Source organism: Tachyglossus aculeatus, chromosome 14 (assembly GCF_015852505.1).
Source record: "Tachyglossus aculeatus isolate mTacAcu1 chromosome 14, mTacAcu1.pri, whole genome shotgun sequence".
Classification (NCBI taxonomy): Eukaryota; Metazoa; Chordata; class Mammalia; order Monotremata; family Tachyglossidae; genus Tachyglossus; species Tachyglossus aculeatus.
In genome coordinates, this window is record NC_052079.1 from 16,977,157 (window position 1) to 17,003,916 (window position 26,760).

The window sequence follows — 26,760 nt, forward strand, 5'->3', positions numbered from 1 at the left end:
AACAAAGTAAAGAAGGTGCTAGCCATGGAAATTTTCCAGAAATAAACATATTTGTTTTGCTAGATGACCATTTTGTAATATTTGAAAGGTTTTTATTTAAACCTACAGTCATTTATATCTCTTCCCAGATGCCTCCAACATCTCCCTGGTGGGGTTTTGGACTAACTCAACCATCTATTTTGGAATATTTCTAGAGGTCTCAGTGGTTTCTGGCAAGAGTTATTTTAATACAGAAGTCAGAATGAGGCCCAGTTATCTGCCAATTGAAAAGTGGCTTGCTTAATTACTAAATTTGAATACGTGCAAAGAAAACAATAAAACCTGCCTGTTGGATTATATAACTCAGCAGGATTTCATCGCCATTCCAGATACAAAATGTGAACACTCTCTCCTGGGAGTGGAAAATTGCCCTGAAGCCATGCTTCTGAAAGCCAGATATGGGTTCCTAGAGTCCTAATTTCAGAGGCGGTTTTCAAGTGTACTTCATGGATGTGGTCAGGATTACCTGTAGTTCGGATCCACATGTGAGAGCATGTTCATTCATTCGATTGCATTTATTGAGCACTTACAGGGTGCAGAACATACATTCTGGAAGCATGGTGTAGTTGATAGAGCAAGGGCCTGGGATTCAGAAGGTAATGGGTGCTAAACTGGGCTCTGTCACTTGTCTGCTGTGTGACCCTGGGCAAGTCACTTTACTTCTGTGTGCTTCAGTTTCTTCATCTGTGAAATGGGGTTTGGGACGGTGAGCCCCACGTGGACAGGGACTGTGTCCAACCTGATTTGCTTGTATCCACCCCAGCACTTAGTACAATGCCTGGCACATATTAAGTGCTTAGGAAATACTACAATTATTATCATTATTACTAAGAACAATCGTAGTGATAACGTGAAGACCAGAGCTGTAATCCGTGCAAAGCTTAAAGGCCATGGCAGTCTAGTTCCGCAACTTGAAAGAGTGCTCACAAAGGAGCTAAATATTAAGGCCAAAAATCAACTCTCAGTTATGCCCTAGTCGTGAACAAGAATGGATAATAGAAGACAGTGGATAATTCACCCGGGTGTATACTTGCTCAAAAACAAAATCAAGAACTTGTGTTCGGAGAGAAAGAGTCCTGGGGCTCAGAAGCAAGTTGTTGCCATCATTGATCTATCACTGTGGCCTGCGGCTAGAGCACGAGTCTGGAAATCAAAAAGACCTGGATTCTAATTCCAGCTCCACCACCTGTCTGCTGTGCGACCTTGGGCAAGTCACTTCTCTTCTCTGTGCCTCACTTCCCTCATCTGTACAATGAGGATTACAATTGTGAGCCCCATGTGGGACATGAACTGTGTCCAACCTAATTATCTTGTATCTCACTCAGAGCTTGGAGCCCTTCCTGGCACATAGTAAGCACTTAAAAAATGACATTAAAAAAGAACTTCCTGTGTAGAGATCACCATCATCATCATCAGTGATTAATTTCCATCTCTCCGCAAGGCACTTCAGCATTTCTGTATCACCTAAACACTTGTACTTCCCTCTTCCTCCCCGCTACAAAGTTTATATTTATACCTTTACACTCGATTGCTTCACCCAAATTGTGATTACTTATTTCTCCTCGCCTGCTGGATTATGGGTTCCTTGAGGGCAGGGATCCTGTCAGTTAATCAATCGATCGTATTTATTAATTTTTTTAGTGGCATTTATTAAGTGCTTACTATGTGCAAAGCTCTTTTCTATTTATTTAAGCACTAACTATGTGTGGAGCACTGTACTAAGCATTTGGAAGAGTATAATATAACAGATTTAATAGACACTCTCCCTGCCCATAACTAGCTTACAGTCTAGAAGGGGAGACAGACATTAATATAAATAAATAATTCATGCTATACCATTTAAAGATATGTACATAGGTGGGGTTGGGGGTGGGGTGAATATCAAATGTCCAACGGTCACATATCCAAGTGCTTTGAGGCAGCAGAAGGGAGAGTGAACCGGGAAAAAGAAGGCTTAATCTGGGAGGCCTCAACTAGCTCTGTACTCTCCCAAACGCTTAGTACAGTGCCGTGCTCAGAGTAAGTGCTCAATAGCTACGATTTACTGAAGATTGATGTGGGAAACTAGAGTTCCAGGTACCTATTCCTCATGTCTTTCCATCAGAGAAACAGAGAGGAGGCAGAGGACAGTGGGGCCACAGCTTCCTAGGATACAGTACCACATTCCTGGGAGCTCAATGTTGGGAATGCTCGCCAGGAGTCATCAGGACTTGCTTTCTAAATTGCAATAGGCCATGCGGAACCGACAGGAATTTATACGGAGTTTGTGTGTCCTCAGATGGATTTAAATAAACACTTGGCATTGGATCCCTTAGTGTGTGCTGTGCGATGTAGTCTAGAGTCTATTTTTTAGGTGTTTATGTCCTCAGGAGACTAGGGTTGGGCTCTTTATGAGTGGCTAACCCTAAGCATCTTGCGAGAGTATGAGGCGTGTTCAGTCCTCTCCTCAAAAACCTCCAGTAGTTGCCCATCCACCTCCTCATGTAACAGAAACTCCTCACCATCCTTACCCCCATCTTTCCTCACCTCACTGATTTAATGATAATTGTGGTGTTTGTTAAGCTCTTCCAATGCGCCAGGCACTGTACTAAACGTTAGGGTGAATACCAGCAAATGGAGTTGGACACAGTCCCTGTCTCACCTGGGGCTCACGGTCTCAATCCCCATTTTCCAGATGAGAGAACTGAGGCCCAGAGAAGTGGAATGACTTGCCCAAGGTCACATGGCAGACAAGCGGCAGGGATGGGATTAGAACCCATGACTTTCTGACTCCCAGGCATATGCTCTATCCAATATGCCTTGATTTCCAGCTATAACCCAGTCCACATACTAACGCCAGCCTACTCTCGTTTGCTCATTCATTGGTTTTATTTTACTTTTTATGTTTATTTCTCTTTGTACATTTGCCACCGGTTCCCCCCCTCTGTAGATTGTGAGTCCCTCGGGGATTGGGCCTGGATTATCATCTTTGTACCTCTGCCTGGCTGTTAGTAAAAGGGCTTTAGAGAAAGCACTCACCACATGCAATAAATAATAACAGTAATGGACTGCCCAGTGATGAAATGAAGTCACTGTTGACTCTTAAAATCACTATTTGCCTTGGAAATGTAGAACCTATCCAGTAAACTCCCTCACCTTCCCCCATTTTTTAATAATGGTATTTTGTAAGTACTTACTATGTGTCAAGCACTGTTCTAAGCGCTGGAATAGATACAAGAAGCAGCGTGGCTCTGTGGAAAGAGCAGGGGCTTTGGAATCAGAGGTCATGGGTTCAAATCCCGGCTCCGCCAACTGTCAGCTGTGATTTTGGGCAAGTCACTTAACTTCTCTGTGCCTCAGTTACTTCATCTGTAAAATGGGGATTAAAACTGGAGCCCCCCCATGGGACAACCTGATCACCTTAGACTTTGAACCCCATGCGGGACGGGAATTGGATCTGACCCAATTATGTTGCGTCTACCCCAGTGCTTCGTACGGTGCTCAGTACATAGTAAGCGCTTAATGAATGCCCTAGTCGTTATTTTTATCATTAGTATCTCAGTCCTCCAAAAACATTGGCTCAAGTTGACTGATGGTTTCCTGCTTCCTCCGTCCACTTCAGGAGTCTCCAGCAGCCCGCAGCTGTGTCTCTTTGTTTGATAATGCTGCCGTATGTCTTTAAAATGTTTGGGCCACCTTCCACGGTAACAATACTAATAATAACAATAATAATAATAATTGTGGTATTTGTTAAGCACTTTCTACATGCCAGACACCCTCCTGAGTGTTGGGGTAAGAAGCTAATTAAGTTCCTTTCACTTCACTTCAGGCTCACTTTCTAAGTAGGAAGGAGCACAGGTATTGAAACCCCATTTTTCAGTCAGTCAGTCATATTTATTGAGCTCTTTCTGTGTCCAGAGCACTGAACTGAAAGAACTGAGCCACAGAGAAGTGAAATGACTTGCCCAAGGTCACCCAGCAGGTACATGGCGGTGCCAGAATTAGAACCCAAGACCCTACTAGTCCACGTTGCTTCTCATAACCCTAAATACAATTGATGATGATGATGATAACCCACATATCTGTAATGTATTTATTTCTACTAATGTCCATCTCCCCTGCCCTAGACTGTAAGCTCTTTGTGGGCCCAACTCATGAAAAATTTATTCATTACTGTTATTATTTATTACATGTGGTGAGTGCTTACTCTAAAACCCTTTACTAACAGGTGGGCAGAGGTACAAAGATGATAATCCAGGCCCAATCCCCGAGGGACTCACAATCTAAAGAGGGAGGGAACCAGTGGCAAGTTTATTATTATATTGTACTCTCCCCAAGCACTTAGTATAGTGTATAGTACAACTGGGTTACAGTATATTCCCCCAAGTGCTTAGTACAGTGCTGTGCACACAGTAAGCGCTCAATAAATAGGATTGATCAATTTAAGGGGTCGTCGTTCATGCCCAAGTAAACGATGATGGTATTGAGGGGCACTGGCAACCTCACTCTCCTGCTTTTTGTCTGCGTCTGTGGATTTTCCCATCCTCTTAATCGCCTATAATAATAATAATAATAATGAGGGTATTTGTTAAGCGCTTACTATGTACCAAGCACTGTTCTAAGTGCTGGGGTGGATACAAGGTCATCAGATTGCTCCACGTGGGGCTCACAGTCTTAATCCCCATTATACAGATGAGGTCACAGAGGCACAATGAAGTGAAGTGACTTGCCCAAAGTCACACAGCTGATAAGCGGTGGAGCTGGGATTAGAATCCATTACCTCTGACTCCCAAACCCGCACTCCTTCCACTAAGCCACGTTGCTTCCATTTTCTACTTCGGAATGGATGCCCCAGAAGGAGTTTCACCCACGGAGGAGAGACTCAGTGGGTTGACGTATTGTCAGGGAGATCACAGCCCATGGATGCTTAATAAATGTTTCATAAGAATGGCCTGGCAGCTGAAAACAGCAGTTTTCTGGATTTTGAAACGAAGAAGCCGACGGATCCAATCCAGCCCACCCGATCGTAACAAAAGACCATCACGGTGGTGGGGAAAAGCCACACTGTGTTTACACAGGTCTGCGTGGGACTTCCTTTTAAAAAGAGCATGGAACACGTCCAAAACAAATAGTTGTGTGAGATGACCAAGAAGGAAAAGCACAGAGAAAGGAGGATGGATGATTTTCTTTAATGTCAAAACTGACATAAACACGTCCCCCGACCCTTTTTCTCCAGATAATTTTCTCAACGAGACACAGATTGCTTCAGTCTTGGCCTATCAGCCTCTGAAGCACTGTCCTGATTATTAGGAGTTGGGGGCGCCAGGGGAGAGGATCCTTTGAGGATTTTTACAGCAAAGAAGAGCTCCCTCTTTTAAATACTTTCACATGATGGAGGAATTCCTCTTCCAAAATACTGTCATCGCTGTGGCTTCTCTGCCGTCGGACTTTTCGTTTTGGAGTATGTGGTGTTCTGATGGTGAAACCAAACCAGTGAGGGTCCTTTGCAGAATTTTATATTGGGTTTTCCTTTTCTGTAGTAGGTGGCAGGAAGCTAGAGGATAGCAAATTAATCTCTTCATTCATTCCATTGTACTTATTGAGCACTTACTGTGTGCAGACCACTGTATTAAGTGCTTGGGAGAGTACAGTTCAACAATAAACAGTGACATTCCCTGCCCACAAAGAGCTCGCAGTCTGAGGCAGAGAAGACAGACATCAATACAAATAAATAAAATGACAGATATGTACAGAAGTGCTTTGGGGCTGGGCGTGGGGAAGAGCAAAGGGATAAATAAAATGACAGAGATGTACATAAGTGCTTTGGGGCTGGGAGATGGGAAGAGTAAAGGAAGCAAGCCAGGAAGCGAATGAAGATCAACAGGGTTCAGTTTGGAAAAGGGTGGGCCCTGTCAGGAAGTCAGTCAGTCAGTGTTATTTATTGAGTACTTACTGTGTACTAAGCACTGTATGCTTGGTAGGGTACAATATAACAATAGACAGACACATTCTCCGCACACAGCAAGCTTACTGTCTAAAGGAGGAGACAGACTTTAATGGAAATAAATAAATGACAGATACAAGGGTGATGAGATGCAATGTGATCTAGTGGAAAGAGCACAGGACTGGAAGTCAGAGGACCTGGGTTTTAATTCTGGCACCACCATGGACCTGCTGGGTGGCCTTGGGCAAGTCGCTCTACTTCAGTTCCCTCATCTGCAAAATGGGGATTCAATACCTGTTCTCCAGACTGTGAGAACAGTCTGAGGCCTGAATAGCTTCTATCTACCCCAGTGCTTGGTACGGTTAGCACAGAGTAAGCGCTTAACAATATCACAGGTATTATTATTGCAATGAACTATTCAATGTGGTCACCTTTATGTCCTGTTTGAATCTGTGGCCTTTGGGTATTTGTTATTCACCCCACCCTCAACCCCAAGGCACTTTTGTACATATCTAAAATGATTTATTTACACGAATGTCTGCTTCCTTCTCTAGACAGCATGTAGGCAGGGAACATGTCTACTAACACTGTTGTATTGTACTCTTGTACTTCCCAGAACCTTTTTTTTTTTAATGGTGTTTGTTCAGTGTATAGTATGTGCCAGGCACTGTTCTAAGCTCTGGGGTAGATACAAGCTAATCAGGTTGGACACAGTCCCTGTCCCACACGGGGCTCACAGTATTAATCCCCATTTTACAGAAGAGGTAACTGAAGGGCAGAGTTACCTGCCCAGAGTCACACAGCAGACAAGCGGCAGAGTCAGAACTAGAACCCGAGTCTTCCGACTCCCAGTGTAATGCACACATCACACGCTCAATAATCGCCATTGAGTGATTGATTGATTCCAGAACTTTCCTCCGCAGTGTCTGGGGAGGGCTATTGAAAGTGCCATTAGAAGAATGGTGTTCCTCGAAGAATTCACTGTGCTATCCCACAGTGCTCCCTTTCCTCAGAACCTCTCCCAGCATTTAGAGGATGCCAAGGTAAACAAACAAATGTCCTTTTTCAAGCGTCGACACTTTCCCAGCGCACACTGAAACCATTTGAGATTTCCTCCCCACTCCACCCTTTGCTAAAATCTGGTGGGAAATCCTGTAAATAGCATATCCCTAGACATGACATATATTCGTCTTCATAGTTTAAGAGATCGCTATCATTTTTGCAAAGCCCCATTAGCAGCAAGTGTTTAGCGGTTATTAGCCCAGATTCAGCGACGGTTCCCTCTACGTCCGGAGCACCGTATTGATTATCGAAGAGTGTTAAAAAGGAAATGAGAGACAGACTTCCTGTGGTCACATCACTTTACTTCTAATGGAGGAGCCAGGAAACACGCTAATATATACATACAATCCGAACTGGCAGGACCCAACTGTATTCACTCGTACCGACCAAGCACAGCTTTTCAGGAATAAATGCAGTGTACTATACAGCCAGGCAAGATGTGGATGATGAAGGAAGGAGTCGAAATTCCCCATTTCTGTTTCTGGAAGGCATTAACTGCAGGTCCTTGCCTGTTTCAGCGAGATCTAGTGCATAGAGCCCAGGCCTGGGCGTCAGAAGGGCCTGAGTTCTAATCCCGGGTCGGCTCCTTGTCTGCTGTGTAACCCTGGGCCAGGTCACTTCACTTCTCTGTGCCTCAGTTACCTCATTGGTAAAATTGAACTGTGACAATGAATACCATGTGGGACATGGATTGTGCCCAACCTGATTAGCATGTATCTACCTCAGCGCTTAGTACAGTGCCAAACCCATAGCACATGCTTAACAAATACTATTTAAAAAAAAGGAATTGCAATGTTTCATTTTTGTTTTTTACGATATTTTTTTCCCACATGATGACAGTAAATGTTAAGCCTGATTTTCCCACTGCCTGTGTTTACTTCTGGGGAGCCCTTCGAAGGAATATTGTATCTTTTTGACCTAAGGGATCATCTAGTTCCCAGCAAAAGTGTGTGCTGTATAGGTAGTTACACGCACTAAAATCGGGTCTGTGAGAGTTGTATAGGGCCTAATTTTCTACCAGGATGTAAACTTAGATAGCAGGAGCTTGAGTTCAGTGCTATCAGCTTGGGATTAATTTCATAGTCATGCAGCAGTTGTAGAATGCTCAAGGTGGTAGCACGATTGATTTCTGCTAGTCTGTGTATCTCCACTCTCGGCTTCCTCTGGCTTGTGCTGTCTCTAAATAATTTATGTCTGCTGGCCTCCCCCTTTAGATGGTTAGTCTCTTGAGGGCAGAAAATGTGTGTTTTGCTTCTGCTAAATCAATCAGTTGTATTTTTTGAACATTTACTCTGTGCAGAGCACGGTACTGAGGGCTTGGGAGAATACAAGAGAACGCTGAACTCTCTCAAACACTTAGTACAGTGCTCAGTATTCAATAGAAGTTCAATAAGTGCTACCGTTTTGTTGATCTATTCCCCTTAGAGATGTCCTAGCACTTTCATTCATGCATTCATTCATTCAGTCGTATTTCTTGAGCAGAGCACTGTACTAAGCGCTTGGGAAGTACAAGTTGGCAACATAGAGAGACGGTCCCTACCCAACAACGGGCTCACAGTCTAGAAGGGACTTCTAGACTCTTTCCTCAGGAGATGACTGGATCATGACTTACAGTCTTGTATTGAGTAACTAATGTAGCTTCCGTCACTCAGTCACGTGGGATTTGTTAAGCGTTCACTATGTGCCAGATGCTGTGCTTGGCACGGAGGTAAATTCAGGCTAATCAGGTGGGATGCAGTCTTTGTCCCACATGGGGATCACAGTCTTCATCCCCATTTTACAGCTGAGGTATCTGAGGCCCAGAGAAGCCAAGTGACTTACTTGCCAACTTGTACTTCCCAAGCGTTTAGTACAGTGCTCTGCACACAGTAAGCGCTCAATAAATCCTATTGAATGAATGAATGAATGAATGAATGAATGAATGAACTTGCCCAGAATAACACAGCACACAAGCAGCCGAGCTGGGATTAGAACTCAAATCCTTCCAACTCCCAGGCCCTTTGTTCTATCCATTAATAATAATAATAATTATGGCATTTATTAAGGACTTACTATGTGCAAAACACTGTTCTAAGCGCTGGGGAGGTTACAAGGTGATCAGGTTGTCCCACGGGGGGCTCACAGTCTTAATCACCATTTTCCAGATGAGGTAACTGAGGCTCAGAGAAGTGAAGTGACTTGCCCAAAGACACACAGCTGACAGTTGGCGGAGCCAGGATTTGAACCCATGACCTCTGACTCCAAAGCCCGTGCTCTTTCCACTGAGCCACACTGTTTCTCTAGGCAACACTGCTTTTCTAGCTATCTGTGAGACTCTCGCCCTAAATCCTTTCAAGCAGAATATCTTTAATCAGGATGAGTTAGTTCAGCTATGGTGTTTAGAGCACGCTTAGCATCTCAGATGTGATACTTTATTTGCCCGATTCCAAGGGAAAAGGATTTGCAGTCTTGTCTGGGAAGAGGAAGAGAATCAATAATCATTAAAGCCCTCACTGTGGCCAAATTATTTTAAGGAGAAGAACTGACTTTATTTCTTTACTTTTGCAAATTTTCCTCCATGTCCCTCATGAGATCTTTCTCGCCTAATATTTGAATAAGTGGCATAAAGCATCTCTGCCCTCTCACAGAATGATGGTCTCCTTAAGGTATGAAGAATCTCAGTGGAAGCAATGTGGTCTAGTGGTTAGAGTATGAGTCTGGAAGTCAAAAGGACCTGTGTTCTAATCCCTGCTCTGCCACTTGTCTGCTGTGACTTTGGGCAAGTCACTTCACTTCTGTGCCTCAATTCCCTTGTCTGTAAAATGGGGATAAAGACTGTGAGCCCCCTGCGGGATACGGACTGTGCCCAACCTGATTAGCTTGTACCTACCCAGCGCTTAGTACAGTGCCTGGCACATAGCAAGCGCCTAAGGAATACCATTAAAAAAAAATCGCAACCGTTCTAAAATGAGAAAGCAAGACCGACCAACTCACTTAAATGGTCCGAGATAGAAGAAGTCATTTGTGTTGACTTGGTCTGAGAAGGCATAGACTCTACCTACTTTTGCAAACTGCCACTTTATGGTGTAGACCAATTAAGTTTTCCTGGTGATTTGTGGACATCTTGAACACAAACTAATCTAAATTTAGCTCCCCGTAGTCAATCTAATAGTCACCGCTGAATGCAATACTGTTGGATTTGGTTGGGTTTTTTTTTTTCCTCTACAGAGTCGGCCCAAACTAATTAGTTTTTCTTTGAAACTAGAAGTCTGTTAAATGTTGAAATCTGCTTTCTTTCCCCAGTCCTGTTAACAGTATGGGGCACACTTTTAAAGGGCGGTCACCTTTCTGCAGGCATCAATTTTGTTCCTGCAAAAACGTGCCCGCGATTCAGCAGCTTCACACGTCTTTCATCATTTGGGCGCACAAGCCTTCCAACAAGCCTCACATTAGTGTCTCTAGGCTTATTTGGAGGGGGGGAAATTTACAGAAAATGGAATCCTCAGGACTTGATGAGACAAACCGGATTGCATGCCACTCAGTGCTCAAGCAGTCAGTGGTATTTATTGAGGGCTACTATGTGCAGAGCCATAGTATAAAATACTGGGCACTTGGGAGAGTACAGTACAACAGAATGAGCAGACACATTCCCTGACCATAATGAGCTTACAGTCTAGAGCTTACAGTGGTGGTAAACTTTTCTCATTCGGTTGATTCGGGGCTTTTAACAGATCTGAATGCTGTTCCAAAAACATGAAGCTAAATCCATTTTAAACTTGGGGTCATTAACAGGGTGCCAAAGCACACTGCGGAGCCATGAAGATGTAGGGAATTTACTTTCTAATGGAAGGAACTTTTTTTTTTGTATAGTATCTGTTAAGCGCTTACTATGTGCCAGGCAAGGTCATACGTGCTTGGGAAGATAAGAGCTAATCAGGTTGAACACAGTCCCTGTTTCACAAGGAGCTCACAGTCTTAATCCCCATTTTACAGGTGAGGGAACTGAGGCACAGAAAAGTGAAGTTACTAGCCCAAGGTCACCCAGCAGACAAGTGGCGTAGCTGGGATTAGAACCCAGGAACTTCTAATACTAATAATGGCATTATTAAGTGCTTACTATGTGCAAAGCACTGTTCTAAGCGCTGGGGAGGTTACAAGGTGATCAGGTTGTCCCACGGGGGGCTCACAGTCTTAATCCCCATTTTACAGATGAGGTAACTGAGGCCCAGAGAAATTAAGTGACTTGCCCAAAGTCACACAGCTGACAATTGGTGGAGCCGGGATTTGAACCCATGACCCCTGACTCCCAAGCCCAGGCTCTATCCATTAGAAGCTTCAGAGCCCATGTTCTATTCTCAGAACTTCTATAGTGTACACCACTTCTCATTCCGGAAAGTTATTTAGGGCCAGAAGGATCTGAACAACGTGGTTTAATTGAACATGAAAGACAGATTGGAGCTTTCTAGAGAAGCGGAGATTGGGTGTCCTTTGGGTGTGAAGTTGAAATTTCCATCAGTGGATGTGAATCAGTCAGTTGCTCAGTTACCTCATCTGTAAAATGGGGTAAGACTGTGAACCCCATATGGGACATGGACTGTGTCCAACCCGATTATCTTGTATCTAACTCAGAGCTTAGAACAGTGCCTAGAACATAGTAAGCACTTAACCAATACCATTAAAAAATATGCTGCTGATGATGATAATCAATGAATTGATTGTATGTATTGAGCACTTACTGTGTGCAGAGCACTGTGCTAGGTGCGTGGGAGAGTACAATATAATAGAATAACAGAGTTGGTAGACATGTTCCCTGCCCACAATGAGTTTTCAGTCTAGAGGAATGACCAGTCAACCAACCGTATTTATTCATTCGTTCATTCAGTTGTATTTATTGAGCACTTACTGTGTGCAGAGCACTGTACTAAGCGCTTGGGAAGAACAAGTTGGTAACATATAGAGACGGTCCCTACCCAATAATTGAGCACTGTACTGTGTCCAGAGCACTTGGGAGAGTACAACAACGTAACACTATAACAGTCACATTCCCTGCCCACAAGGAACTTACAAGTCCAGAAGGGAAGACAGACGTGAATATAAATAAATGAATTATGGATATGGACATAAGTCCTGTGCAAGATAAGGCTACAAAACCCTGGAATGAATAACAGGGTTTTCGTGTAGTTGATTTTAAACTGAGACGAAAGAAAGCCGTGGACTGTAACATACATAGTTTACCTCATAAACATACTTTACCCCAGAAAGGGTCAGTTCCTTTCATTCTGACGTTCTCAAGTCGAAAAGTTAAGTGTGAGACACGAACAGAGGATTTCCATTTCGTAAAATCGCATCTCTAATCCAAAGCCATTTTATCTCTGGTGTCTGTGTCCCGTCTCTGTTCCAGGGTGGCCTTCCTTCTATGACGTGATCGGCTCTGATGCAATTACACTCACTGATGACTTCTCCTATGGAATGCATAGGGTGGAAACAAGCTGTTCTCAGGTCAGTTGACAACACATGAAAACTTTGGCCTCAAAGTGCCCAGGATCCATTTTCACTCTCCCTTGCAAAACCCTTTCACAACTTTTGATTGTGTCACAATGTGCTTTAAATGACCGCCCTATAGATCACATTGAGAGGCAGCATGGCCTAGTGGATGGAGCCTGGGCCTGGGAGTTTGAAGGACCTGGGTTCTAATCCTGGCTCCACCACTTGTCTGCTGTGTGACCGTGGGCAAGTCACTTTACTTCTCTGTGCCTCAGTTACCTCGACTATAAAATAGGGATGAAGACTGAGGCCCCATGTGGGACAGGGACTGTGTCCAACCTGATTAACTTGTAACTACCCCAGTGCTTAGTACAGGGCCTGTCACATAGTAAATGCTTAACAAATATCACATTTATCATTATTATTATTATCACAAGAATGACAGGAAAGGAGGGTAACATAAGATGTCATCATCCTCATTAGTTGTATTAATTGAGCATTTACTGTTTCATGCTGAACAGGGCCAATTAATTGATACCAATTATTACCTCCCACTTGTAAAATGAGATTATGCAGGAGGAATTGACCTATCTCAGTCTAATTCTTTTCTTGCATCTTTCTGCCCTCTTCTGTGGCAAAGTGTGAGTAGGCTGCCATTATTTATGTGTATCCTTATATTTCCAAATAATCAATCAATCGATGGCATTCATTTAGTATTGAATATATTGCACTCTCCCAAGTGCTTAGTACAATGTTCTGCATACGCTGAGCCCTCAGTAAATATGATTGACTGATCGATTGATTGGTTTAGCTTTAGCTTCATCTGTGAAGCTAATGTCCTCAAGGGGGCTTGTGTTGTAAAGTCAGAACTGATGTGTTGTAAAACTGAATTAGCCTCACTTTAGACACACTGAAAGTAGCTTCTAATAAGGCTTACTAGGCAAGAATTGACTGGCATTTACTTTGTTTCTTGCCATTTGCCTGTTTTTGGAATGACTTAGACAAATATCAGAATGGAAGAGGGAGAGATCGCCCAACATGTAAAAAGAGAAAGCAGTCAATCAAACCATGGTATCTACTGAACGCTTACTGTATGCAGAACACTGTTCTAAGTGCCTGGGAGAGTACAGTGCAACAGCATTAGGAGAGCCGTTCCCTGCTCATAATGAGCTTACAGTCTAGAGTGGGAGGCAGACATTGAGAAAATAAGTAATTTTTAAAAATGTATTTAAAAAGCTATGGACAAGAAAGAAACAAAAGATCGATCAGTGATATTTACTAGCACCTGTCGAGTTGCAGGGTACCTAACTAAGTTCTTGGAAGAATATGGTGGAAGCAAAATGCACATTCCTACCTTCAAGAATATGCCTGGCACATAGTAAATGCTTAACAAATTCGACAGTTATTATTATCATTAGAGGCTATGAGAACTTCTGAGATTGGCAGGTACCCACAAACTCCAGGTTCCTTCTTGATTTGACAAGGTGGCGAAAATGGGGTGGTAAAAAGGACATTCACTCAACTTTAGGTACCCCAGGATTTGAGGGTTGAGGGGGAATGGGTGGGCTGGTTTGCTCAGTATTCTCACCAGTTAGTAGATCAAACTAGCAGAATGATCTGACTTTGCTGGGAAAGGGAAAGGGAAATGGGAATTAGTCTCTGCCTAAGCTCTCATTTCCTCTTCTCCCATTCCCTTCTGCATCACCCTTACACTTGGATTTACTCCCTTTATTCACCCTTCCTTCAGCCCCACAGCATTTATGTATATCTGTAATTTATTTATTTCTATTAATATCTGTCTCCCCCTCTAACTGTAAACTCACTGTAGGCAGAAAATGTATCTCAATTTCCTCATCTGTAAACTGGAGATAGAATACCTGTTCTCCATACCCCTTAGTCTGTGCGAAGCAGCATGGCTTAGTGGAAAGAGCACGGGCTTGGGAGTCAGAGGCCATGGGTTCTAATACCAGCCCCACCACTTAGCTGTGTGACTTGGGGCAAGTCACTTAACTTCTCTGTGCCTCAGTTACCTCATCAGTAAAATGGGGACTAAGACTGTGAGCCCCACGTGGGACAACCTGATTACCTTGTCCTACCCCAGTGCTTAGAACAGTGCTTGGCACATAGTGCTTAACAAATACCATCATTATTATTATCATTATTATTCCCTGATGGGTCAGGGATTGTGTCTTCCTGATTATCTTTTATTTAACTCAGTGCTTAAATACAGTGTTCGACACATAGTAAGCCCTCAGTGAATACCACAATGAAACCAAGTTTTGTTTACTGGGTTTCCCCAGCTACCTAAAAGAAATAGTAGCCTCCCCCCCGAAAAAAATTGGAGGTTCTTGAGAAAGGCAGCATTATGCCTTGAATAGCCTTTTAAGATGATGATACCTGCAGCTATATTCAGGGTATTAAAGCAGAGAGGGTTTTGAGGCAGGGAGACCAGGCTTTTACAGTAATCCCTCCAAAGAGTGATGAGGGATGGTGGAGAAGAGGGAAGGGATTCTTCAAATACCTTAGCAGAAGGATTGTCAGGAAGACAGACTGAACGTGGGAGGTAAATGACAGAGAGAAGTCAAAGATGACATCAAGGTTACAAACTGCTGAGACAGGGAGGATAGGATGTTGTCTATAGTAATGGGAGAGTTAAAAGGAGCAGACAGTTTAGGAAGGATGATAAATTCTGCTTGGGGGCATCCTGAGTTTAAGGTATTGAAGGGTCATCCAGGGGAAAATATCCCATGAGGCAGGAGACAGGGCAGGCTGGAGACATGGATTTGGAAGTTACTTCCTTAGAAGTGGGAACAGAATGGATTTGTACCCTGGAGAAAATGATATTTGTGTAATTGTTTCACTCTTGCTCTGGGCCAAGCACCATTCTAAGTACTGGGGTAGATACAAGATCATCAGGTTGGAAACAATGTCTGTCCCATCTGTGGCCCTCAGGAGGGAGAAAAGATATTAAATCCCCATTTTATAGCTGAGAAAGCTGAGGTCCAGGCAGGTCAAGTGATATCTGCCCCAGGTCACACAGCAGGCAAGTGGCAGGCCCATGATTAGAACTCAGACCCTCTGACTCCTATTCCCTATGCTCTTTTATAGAGGCGATGCTGCTTCTCAGAGAGAGGATGTAGAATGAGTAGAGGACTCAGATTCTTGCAGGGCTCTCGCAGTTTAAGAGTTTACATAGTACTCTCCCAAGTGCTTAGTACAGTGCTCTGCACACTGCCTGCTCTCTGGTGAGATTGGAATTGGCCTCATTCATATTCCAACTCTCCCCCACGCCCCTCACCAGCCCCACCATGTCCTCCCTTCCTCTAGATTGTAAATTCGTTGAGAGCAGGAAGCATGTCTACCAACTCTTGTACTCTCCCAAGCACTTAATACAGTGCTGAGCACACAGTAAGTGCTCAATAAATACCATTGATTGATTGACTGATTTTTCCTGCTCCCTGTCACTGACAAAGAGACCTCGCTCATCACCTGGAGCAGATGTCACCGTCAGGTAGCCCTTCATAAGGAGGAATAGAAGGGAAAATAAAATCACCTAAAATATACTTTAGCCGTGCCACGGGACTTTAAATTGGGGCCAGGCTCATGGGACAGTGCTTCTCTTCAGGGTGGAATCCGTCTTCTCCCTCAACTTAGCAGGTAATGTCCCAACGGGAAGTAACTCACAGCCAAAAGTAACCAAGATGGCTGATCAAGGGTTTCAGGGATCACAGACAAATTCATCGTGCATGCCAAGAGGAGGTAATGCCCACCCCCATCTGAGATTAACTTTGGTTCTTCCTCCAGCCGAACAGCTAGCCGGGTTCCCAGTCTTTGGAACTTCCAGAACAATCCACTTTCCTCCAGGCTTCCTGAATCACAGGGAACTGACACTAAGCCATATCCTTCTGGGGGGAAGGAGGACAGGAAGGGGTGTCTCTTCCAGCCCAGCCCCCTTCATTTCTATTACTGAGAAATCCATTCTCTCCCCAGTCAGGGCTTTAATTTTAAAGACAAGGGAGAGGGAAAACGCCTTCCACCCTGGCATGTAGTGTACAAAAAATGTATGCTCCTTTACGTGAGTTACATGCCAACTGTAGGAATTAATAAGGCTCAAACCAGAATACACTGTGGGTTGTCCCCTCCCCCAGATGTATGGAGTTATGGGATGGCTGCCAGGGAAATACAATACATTGTGGGAACACGAACAAATAAAATGGGATTTCGCTAAATTAAAAAGTTGCGGGCACATCTTCTTCCTTCCTCTTTGTCTTTTTGCTTTTGTCTTTCACACACTTTCTCGGTCTCTTCACTTTTACCTTTTCCTTTCTTTGGGTTTTGTTTTTATCCTTTCCTCATACATTTTTTTTCCTCCTCTCTTTGAAAAAAAAACGTTCTAATGCTTTCCATACTGGCCCCTCTCCTCCTCCTCCTCCCTTCCTTCCTCCTCTTCCTCATCAGCCAGTTTCTTCACCTGGTCCATAGCTCCAAACTGAAGACCCTTCTTTCCCATGAGCCTCCATTCCCTTGGTCTGTTTTCTCTTTCCCCCAGTTTTCTCCTCAGAGCACTGTTTTCCCTCTCCCACAGGAACAGTGAGCGACTACCCCAGAGAGCTTCAGAGCCCTATCCTCTAAGAGGTTCCCCCCTCCTTTTCTGGGGTTAGGGGAGCATCAGGGGAAAAGAACTGGTGGGTGACCAGTCATGGTCAATTCTGTTATGCAGATGATTTTTTAATAATGGTACTTGTTAAGCACTTACTATGTTCCAAGCACTGTTCTAAGTGCTGGGGTAGATACAAGTGAATCAGGTTGAACACAGTCCCTGTCCCACATGGAGCTCACGGTCTTAACCCCCATTTTTCAGATGAGGGAACTGAGGCTCAGAGAAGTGAAGTGACTCACCCAAGATCACGCAGCAGACAAGTGGTGGAGTGGGGATAAGAACCCAGATCCTTCCAACTCCCAGGCCTGGGCTCCATTCGCTAAGCCAGGCTGCTTCTCTCCGCTTCTCTCAGTCAGTAGGAGCTGATCATTTCCCCATCCCTTCGCTTCTCCCCTACCGCCATTTCTAGTTGAGGAAAGGTCCCAGGGTCAGCAGCCCACCACAAACCCGATGGAGAGCCTGCTCTCAACTACAGCAAACTGCTGGTCTTGGCATTTCCTGGCATTGCTGTTGGTTCAATCAGTCAATCAATGGTATTTATTGAGCGCTTCCACCGTGCAGAGCACTGTACTGAGCGCTTTGGAGAGTACAGCACAGCAGAACTAGCAGACACTGTTCCTGGCCCATAACGAGTTTACAGTCATTCAGTCATTCATTCCATCGTATTTATTGAGCGCTTACTGTGTGCGGAGCACTGTTCTGAGCACTTGGGAGAGTACCCTACAACAGACACAGTCCCTGCCCACTATGAGTCTACAGTCTATAGGATTAGACTATATTGATTACATGGTTCATCGTATTTATTGAGAGCTTACTGTGTGCAAAGCAGTGTATTTAGTGCCAGCCGTCCTTCATAGAGAAGAGCTTCTCAGCTTTCTCTTTTCAGCTTTCTCTCCCTGGATTGATTCCCTTGCTCTCTTCTGGTACGCAAGTTTGTTTTGCCCCCCAAAATACTATTGAATCCAAGTTCTCCAGCCACCAATCAACTGATTACTTCCATCCCCTCTCTCGGAAATAAAATCGGTTGGCAGTACCCTCCCAGTCCTCTCCAGAAACACACTTGCTCAGTGTAAGCTCATCGTGGGCAGGGAATGTGTCTGTTATATTGCTGTTTGTACCCTTCCAAGCCCTTAGTACTACACCCTGCACATAGTAAGCGCAGTAAATATGATTGATTGATTGATTGGTTTACAGTCTGAGCAAAGGGAAAGAGGAGATAAACCTGCCATCTTTCTCCAGTTTCAGCTACAGTTCAGTGAAATGAGTCTCTCAGGGAAACGTTTGGGGAGTCCTTTCTTCAGATGAAAATTTGGCCTCTGGAGCAAATGGGAATCCCATAAATATCTTAATTTTTTTTCATACAAATCTATAAGGAAACCATTGGGTCCCAGTATTTTCCCCTGCTGGAGGCTATTTATGGCTATTGTTATTACTCCTTGAATTTGTGGTGGGGTTCTTGGGATTTCTTTGAGCTCAGGATTCATTTGAGCCAAGTCAGCTAAATCAACCAAAAGGTAAATATTCACCAATAGAAAAGGTTTTTGTTGGTTTTTTTCCCCTCTTTTTTCAGACGTTAAATGGTTCTTGGTATAACCCAAAACCATATTAATCTTTTGCAGATGACAACCATATATATTGCTGATGATTAAAGATACCCATGTGTTTCACTAGGGGTTTCAGACTCTCCACCATATCTCTCTCTCTCTTTCTCTCTGTCTCGCTCTCTCTTTTGCTTGATCTTTGAGTAAAATCCTAATGCTAAACTGGTGACTTCACAATCATTTCCTTGGCAACAGATATGGTATCACAAGCACAAGGGGAAATGCTCTTATTTAAACACAAGTGTCTTCAATAACGGCAAAAGGAAACAGAAAACTACTGGCAGAGAAATTGCCTTTCTTATGGCCACTCTCTCCATACTAAACCCTCTCCTTTTTGCCCAAGCGTAAAAGTCTGTCTTTGAAAGTGCCTCGTCTTAGAGATCAAACGCTTTGGAAGAAAATTACAGTAATAAAGAAAAAAAAACATCCTAGGAAAAGAGTGGGAGGAAAACCTCCACCAGGCCATTGGAAATACATCACTGCAAAAGTATGTCAAGTGCCACATACGTTATCTGGGCATGAAATGGAGAATTGCAGTCAGATTGTGGGATTCGATTTTATTACACTGGATGCCCACGCCTTTTTTCTCTGCATGGAGACCTCCCACCCCCTACCTCCGCCCCTGGATCTCTGCAGCTTGTGCGATCGCTAACTCCTGCTTTCTACATTTTGGGGAAGGAGGCAGAAAGGAAAGAGAAGAACAAGGAGAGTGCTGGATCCTTTAGCTTTCAAAATGGCATTTTTCTTCGGGGTTGGGCTGATTGGCCACCTCTTGCTGCCATCCTGGGTCAGGATGTTCCTTGAGCTAGAAACTTGGCAGACATTTATTAATTTTTTTATGGTATTTGTTAAGCACTTACTAGGTGCTAGGCATTGAACTAAGGGCTGGGGTAGATACAAGACAATTGGGTTGGACACAGTTGTCCCACGTGGGGCTCACAGTATTAACCCCCATTGTACAGTCTGTAAGAGCGCTTACTGTGTGCTGAGCACTGTACTAAGCACCTGGGAGAGTACAATATAAAAATGGAACAGACACATTCTCTGCCCACAACAAGTTTACAGTCTAGAGGAGAGACAGACATTAGTATAAATAAAGAAATTACTGATATGTGCATGATGCCTTGGGGCTGGGAGTGCGGATGAATAAAGGGAGCAAGTCAGGGTAATGCAGAAGGGAGTGGGAGAAGAGAAAAAGAAGGCTTAGTCAGGGAAGGCCTCTTGGAGGAGATGGCCTTCAAAAAGGCTTTAAAGTGGGGGAGAGTGCTTGTCTGTCAGATATGTTAGAGAAGCAGCGTGGAAAGAGCCCGGGCTTTGGAGTCAGAGGTCATGGGTTCAAATCCCGGCTCTGCCCACTGTCAGCTGTGCGACTTTGGGCAAGTCACTTAACTTCTCTGTGCCTCAGTTACCTCATCTGTAAAATGGGGATTAAAGCTGTGAGCCCCCCATGGGACAACCTGATCACCTGGTAACCTCCCCAGCACTTAGAACAGTGCTTTGCACATAGTAAGCACTTAACAAATACCATCATTATTATATGAGGAGGGTGGGCGTTCCGGACCAGAAGCAGGATGTGGGCGAGAGGTCGGCGGGAACTGAGGACTGGAGAAGTGACGTGTCTAGTCTAAAGTCACACGGTAGGCCATATTGCTCCTACCCCACCCATCCATCCCTTTTAGAGTGTGAGCCCACTGTTGGGTAGGGACTGTCTCTATATGTTGCCAACTTGTACTTCCCAAGCGCTTAGTATAGTGCTGTGCACACAGTAAGCGCTCAATAAATATGATTGATTGATTGATTGATTGATCCACAGGATGCGTTCTGGAACAAACCGCTTGCAGCCAGTTTGGGAGCATTCCTCCACATGTTCCATCGGTTCTGACCAGGTGCTTAGAAGAAACGCTGAGGCTTAGTGGCAAGAGCCCGGCTCTGGGAGTCGGAGGATGTGGGTTCTAATCCCGGCTCCACCATGTATCTGCTGTTTAAACCTGGGCAAGCCACTTCACTTCTTTGAGCCTCAGTTACCTCATCTGGAAAATGGGGATGGAGATTTGTGAGCCCCATGTATGACAGAAACTGTGTCCAACCTGATTACCTTATATCTATTATCTATATCTATTTGTATTATTGTTATTAATAATAATAATCGCATTTATTAAGCACTTACTATGTGCAAAGCACTGTTCTAAGTGCTGGGGAGGTTACAAGGTGATCAGGTTGTTCCATGGGGGGCTCACAGTCTTCATCCCCATTTTACAGATGAGGTAACTGAGGCCCAGAGAAGTGAAGTGACTTGCCCAAAGTCACACAGCTGACAATTGGCGGAGCCGGGATTTGAACCCATAACCTCTGACTCCAAAGCCTGGGCTATTTCCACTGAGCCACGCTGTCTACTTGTCACCTGTATATATGTATATATGTTTGTACGTATTTATTATTCTATTTATTTTATTTGTACATATTTATTCTATTTATTTTATTTTGTTAATATGTTTTGTTTTGTTCTCTGTCTCCCCCTTCTAGGACTGTGAGCCCACTGTTGGGTAGGGACCGTCTCTGTATGTTGCCAACCTGTACTTCCCAAGTGCTTAGTACAGTGATCTGCAAACAGTAAGCGCTCACCTCTACTCCTGACTTTTCAGAGGCGACTTCAGCCACCATTTGGAGTGGGTGTCTGAGAGCCTTTTTCTCGAGGATGGGCCATGACCAGACAGCCTCCTTGGGAGAACACGCAGGAGTGGCTTAAGAGTTAGATTTCTTGGGTCAGCAGGCTGACGGGATTGTTTGTTTCTAGATCTGTGGACTTCTCCTCTAGACTGTAAGCTTGTTATGGGCAGGGAGCGTGTCCACTAATTCTGTGGTGTTGTACTTTCGCAAGCGCTTAGTGTTCCAAACCCAGTAAATGCTCAGTAAATACCATTGATTGATTCTCTGTCTTAATTCTGGACTCTTTGTGGTGACCAATTTGAAGGTAGGGAAAGTGGTCATCTGGTATATATGGAGGGGGAGGGACTTCCAGTCCAGGGGGAAGATGTGAGAAAGGGGTTGATGGTGACCAATTAAAGGTGAGCCTACCTTTCTCCTTGAAACTTCTTTTTTAAATGGTATTTGTTAACTGTTACTATGAGCCAGGCGCTGTTCCAAAGCACTGGAGAAGACACAAGGTAATTAGGTCGGACACAGTGTATGTCCCTCATTGGGCCCACTTTCTTAATCCCCACTTTACAGATGAGGAAACCGAGACCCAGAGAAGTGAAATGAGCTGCCCAAGGTCACACAGCAGACAAGTGGCTGAGCTGGGATTAGAACCCGGGTCCTCCTGACTCGCAGACTTGTGCTGCTTCTAGTCTAGGGGTTGAAGAGGGATCATTCAGGTCACTGAGGCCGTGACTTAAATCCCCTCAGCCTCACAGCCTCCTCTGCTGGGTTCTAAGGGCTCGGGATGCTTGTCTGCTGTTACGTTTAACCACCCCTGGAAGCAAACATCACCTGCCGTCATGGCCAATTGAACTGAAGCTGGCCAAAGCCAAAAGGGGAAGAAATGTTCTGCTGCCACCCTTCCTGCCCAAAGCAGAGAGCATGCCAACTCAGTTCACAGAATCGCTTGCCATTTTCAGCTTGACCAGTGAATTTGAGATCGGTGTGGCCTAAAGGAAAGAGCATGGGCCTGGGAATCAGAGAACCTGCGTTCTAATCCTGACTCTGCTCCTTGCCTGCTGTGAACCTTGGGCAAGTCACCTAACTTCTCTGTGCCTCAGTTTCCTCAACTGTAAAATGGGGATTAAGACTGTTAGCTCCTAGTACAGTGCTCTGCACCCAGTAAGCGCCGCTCAGCTTCCTCATCTGTAAAATGGGGATTAAGATGGCGAGCCCCATGTGAGACTGTGTCTATTTATTTATTTATTTTACTTGTACATATCTATTCTATTTATTTTATTTTGTTAGTATGTTTGGTTTTGTTCTCTGTCTCCCCCTTTTAGAATGTGAGCCCACTGTTGGGTAGGGACTGTCTCTATATGTTGCCATCTTGTACTTCCCAAAGCCTGGGCTATTTCCACTGAGCCACGCTGTCTACTTGTCACCTGTATGTATGTATATATGTTTGTACGTATTTATTATTCTATTTATTTATTTTATTTGTACATATTTATTCTATTTATTTTATTTTGTTAATATGTTTTGTTTTGTTCTCTGTCTCCCCCTTCTAGACTGTGAGCCCACTGTTGGGTAGGGACTGTCTCTATATGTTGCCATCTTGTACTTCCCAAGTGCTTAGTACAGTGCTCTGCACACAGTAAGCGCTCAATAAATACGATTGATTGATTGATTGATTGATTGATAACCAGATTACCTCATATCTACCCCAGTATTTAGTACAGTGCTTGGCACACAGTAAGCACTTAACAGACACCATCATGGATATTATTATTAGATAAAAAAAATCCAGTGATTCTTCTGTGATTTCTGAGCCAAAGGGTCCCAGGTTTTCTCTTTAGCGTCAGCCCTGGTGGTTTCTGTCATTCCAGTCCAAGGAAATAATAATAATAATAATAATAGTAGTAATGGCATTTTGAAGTGCTTACTAGGTGCCAGGCACTGTATTAAGCTCTGAGGTGGATACAAGCAAATCAGGTTGGACACAGTCCTGGTCCCACATGGGACTCACAGCCTCAATCCCCATTTTACAGATGAGGTAACTGAGGCCCAGGGAAGTGAAATGACTTGCCTAAGGTCAAACAGCAGACAAGTGGCAGAGCTGAGATTAGACCCCACAACCTTCTTACTCCCAGGCCTGGGTGCTATCCACTACGCCATACGGCTTCTTGGAACAAATGTATCTGTCAGTCCTGATTCTTACAGATTTTCCCTTGTCCGTGGCTGTTCTCTTTCAGTGCGGTGCTCACCTGGGGCACATCTTCGAAGACGGCCCTCGTCCGACCGGCAAAAGATATTGCATAAATTCAGCTTCATTGTCCTTCACGGCCGTGGAAGAGAACATCAGCCAAGAAAACGGCGGTGGAGACAGCCCTATTCAGCCAGGCAAAAGTGAGCTGTAAGAACAAGCAGAAGACCGAGCAGATGTTCTTACCACATGGCTTAGTAGAAAAAAAATTAAATCACCTGCTATCTTATTACATCATTTAAAAAAAATTATAAGGGAAGTTTGTCACTATTGAGGTTTTCTTTTTTTTTTTTTCTTTGCTTAAATGGAGGCTTGGCTGACAGTGTATTTTGCTGTTGATTAGAATTTTAGCCAGTTATGAGAAACACAGATTTTGTTGGGGGAAATGGTTTTATGGAGAAACAGCACCATTTGTTTTAACCTGGGACATTCGCTCCTTTTACCGATTTGTTCTCCTTGCTTAGTGACAGGGGCCATTTGGTCTGCAAAGGGTAAAATCAGGATCTCCTCCCCCTTAGGCTGTGAGCTCCATAAGGGATACCCTTTTATCCTGTATCTACCCCAGTGCTTAGTACAGAGCTTGTCCCCAGTTAGTGCTTGAAAAATACCACCATTATGACTTCTTATTATGTCCAAAGTCAGTGCTGTTGGAGGGGACAGAGCAGAGAAAATGAACTCATTCTGTCTGAGCAGGAGGTGGCCTTTGACAGCAGTGAATTTGTTTTAAGCCATAGTCGATAAAGATTTGGAATTTCTGACCAAACCTCTGGGCTTTGTGGAAAGCTCACGCTAAAGCATTCATGCTCTAAGGGTGTGAATGTTTAAAGTCTTTCCTGATGTTAATCGGCTACCAGATCTGGGTGGGGGAAGGGAGAGCAGCAGTTCCTCCCATTCATGCCTTTATTTTATTTTATTTTATTATTGTATTTTATTCTATTCATTTTCCATTGAGGAAAGAGACAACGACCTTGCAAAATGTGGAGATGCCTTTTGCACAGGGTTTGCCAGAAGAGCCCATTGTTGAGTAGGGACCGTCTCTATATGTTGCCGACTTGTACTTCCCAAGCACTTAGTACAGTGCTCTGCACAAAATAAGCGCTCAATAAATATGATTGAATGAATGAAAGAAGTAGATGCTCCCCCAAATCTTCCCTTTTCCTCCCCTTCCAGCCCTCACCCAACACGAGCTGCAGATGAGACGAACATTTTTGGAGATGTGAAATGTTTTGAACGTTAAAGTCGGGAAGCTTGAATGAGGTAGGAGAGGAGTTGAAAAAAATGTGGAAGGGAAATGAAAAGGCCCCGGATGCCGGGTCAAAAAAATGACTCAGGCAGGGCACGTTTATCCATCTTGAAAATGCCTCGGGAAAGGTACGTGGTCCCTCTTGGGTGCCAAGGATTCTAGGAAATTAGGCGTCTCAAGCTCTTAGTCCCTTCCTTGCCCATGATCCTTTGGGGGAACAAGGGCAAACCCCTTAAACCACTCTGTGCCTCAGTTTCCCCATCTGTAAAATGGGATTGTTCTATTTGTAAAGAACATCACAACCCTCAGGACTTTGGCTCTAGCTTGCTGTTCCATAGCGTTAGAATTTTCCTTTCCATATGATAAACTAAGCCTCCTGGTTGCGAGTGCGTTGAAGTGAAGAGGAGGAGAAGAGGGACTTAGTATATTGACCTGGAAATAGTTGGGCCTAGAGGCCCGTCCCTCGGACCTGTTAAGAGGCGGTTTTATTCTGAGACACGTCCAGTCGCTTTTATAGATTTCCCCGGGCTGTGGGTGGACATCATTGTGAGCAACGAGGCTGTCATGGGTCCAGAGGATGGGAAAACCATACACTGTGGCCCCACTGGACTCGGCATGTTTCACTGGCCGAGTCTAGACTTAGTGGAAAGACTCTGATGTGTGATGGGCACTGCCAATCACCCCAGCCAGAAACCCTAATTGGCAGCAACATTCTCTTTTGACTCTAGACTGTAAGCTCCTTGTGGGCAGGGAACGCATCTATCAACTCTGTTATATGGTACTCTCCCAAGAGCTTAGTACGGTGCTCTGTCCTCAGTAAACTCTTAATAAATTCCATTGATTGATGGATTGAAATAAAGAAAAACTTAGATGCTCACAGATAAATCAGCAGGCAGCCTCCGGATCACCAAATCAAAGTGGAGAAGGAGGACGTGAGGCTTGGAAATGAAAGAAGCAGATGAACTTAAGAGATGTGATACGGGGAGTGAGGCAACATGACAGGAGAGCAACCTTGCCAGGTTTAACATTTCCCTGGAGAGGTACAGAGTTCTGGTCCTTTCTTTGTGTTTCAAGGAAAACCAATTTTTCTCCCACCAACATCAACTTTAAGAAAATGCAACATCAATAAGAAAGTGGGGGGCATACATGTGGTTTTGGATTGCTTTTGGATTGAAGCGTTATCAAATTTCAGTCTATTTCTGTCTTATGTTAAAGAAATATATTACTAGAACTTCAGTGAGCAATAATGTCAGCTGTCCAGCGCTAGATTTATTTTTGCAGGATATGGAGTGAAATGAACTGAGTCAATATGGTGAGGTGTAGGTGACCTGTGGGAGTTATACCGTTTAACAGAGGAAATTCATTGTACTTTCTTTCTTGGCACTCTGAGGGGGGTGCAAGGTAAGACCAATTTTCTTATTGTGCAAGTTTGAAGATGCTGAAATCTGGTGGTATTAAAAAATTGAAACTTAGAAGGCCAGCTTGTGGATGTGACAGAAGGATTCGAGAGAGCAGCATATTATTAGATATAGATATATATTTATATAACACCTATTGAGAGTACCTTATGTTTTTAAACTTTGCACTTCTTGGATGCTTACAAATATTAAATGCAAATGTTGTAGCAATAGAAAATCTATTTTAAAGAAGCCTCATTTTACTGTTACACAACTATGAAGAGCCTAGCTTTAAATCGCTGTTAAGAAAAACGAAGAAAGGGAAGAGAGTATGAAATACGTCATAAATGGAAAGTTATTTCCACCTTAAGTACTTTTGTAATAACCTTTCCTCGATTCAGTATTTTTCAGAAAAGACACAAACTTTTCCATGGGAAAACTTTTCTTATCTATTGTATTTGACTGAATA

General features: G+C 43.9%; 1 protein-coding gene across 1 annotated transcript in view; it reads left to right on the plus strand.

The window, feature by feature from the left end:
* The window catches only part of MSRB3 (methionine sulfoxide reductase B3), a 124,306-nt gene extending 99,573 nt beyond the window's left edge, over positions 1-24,733 (plus strand). Inside the window, exons 6-7 of the mRNA XM_038756854.1 lie at positions 12,405-12,502; positions 23,641-24,733. Of these exons, the coding sequence (XP_038612782.1) occupies positions 12,405-12,502; positions 23,641-23,805 (263 nt within the window). The 3' untranslated portion in view covers positions 23,806-24,733. The remainder of the gene's footprint in view (positions 1-12,404; positions 12,503-23,640) is intronic.
* The last annotated feature ends 2,027 nt before the right edge of the window (positions 24,734-26,760 follow it).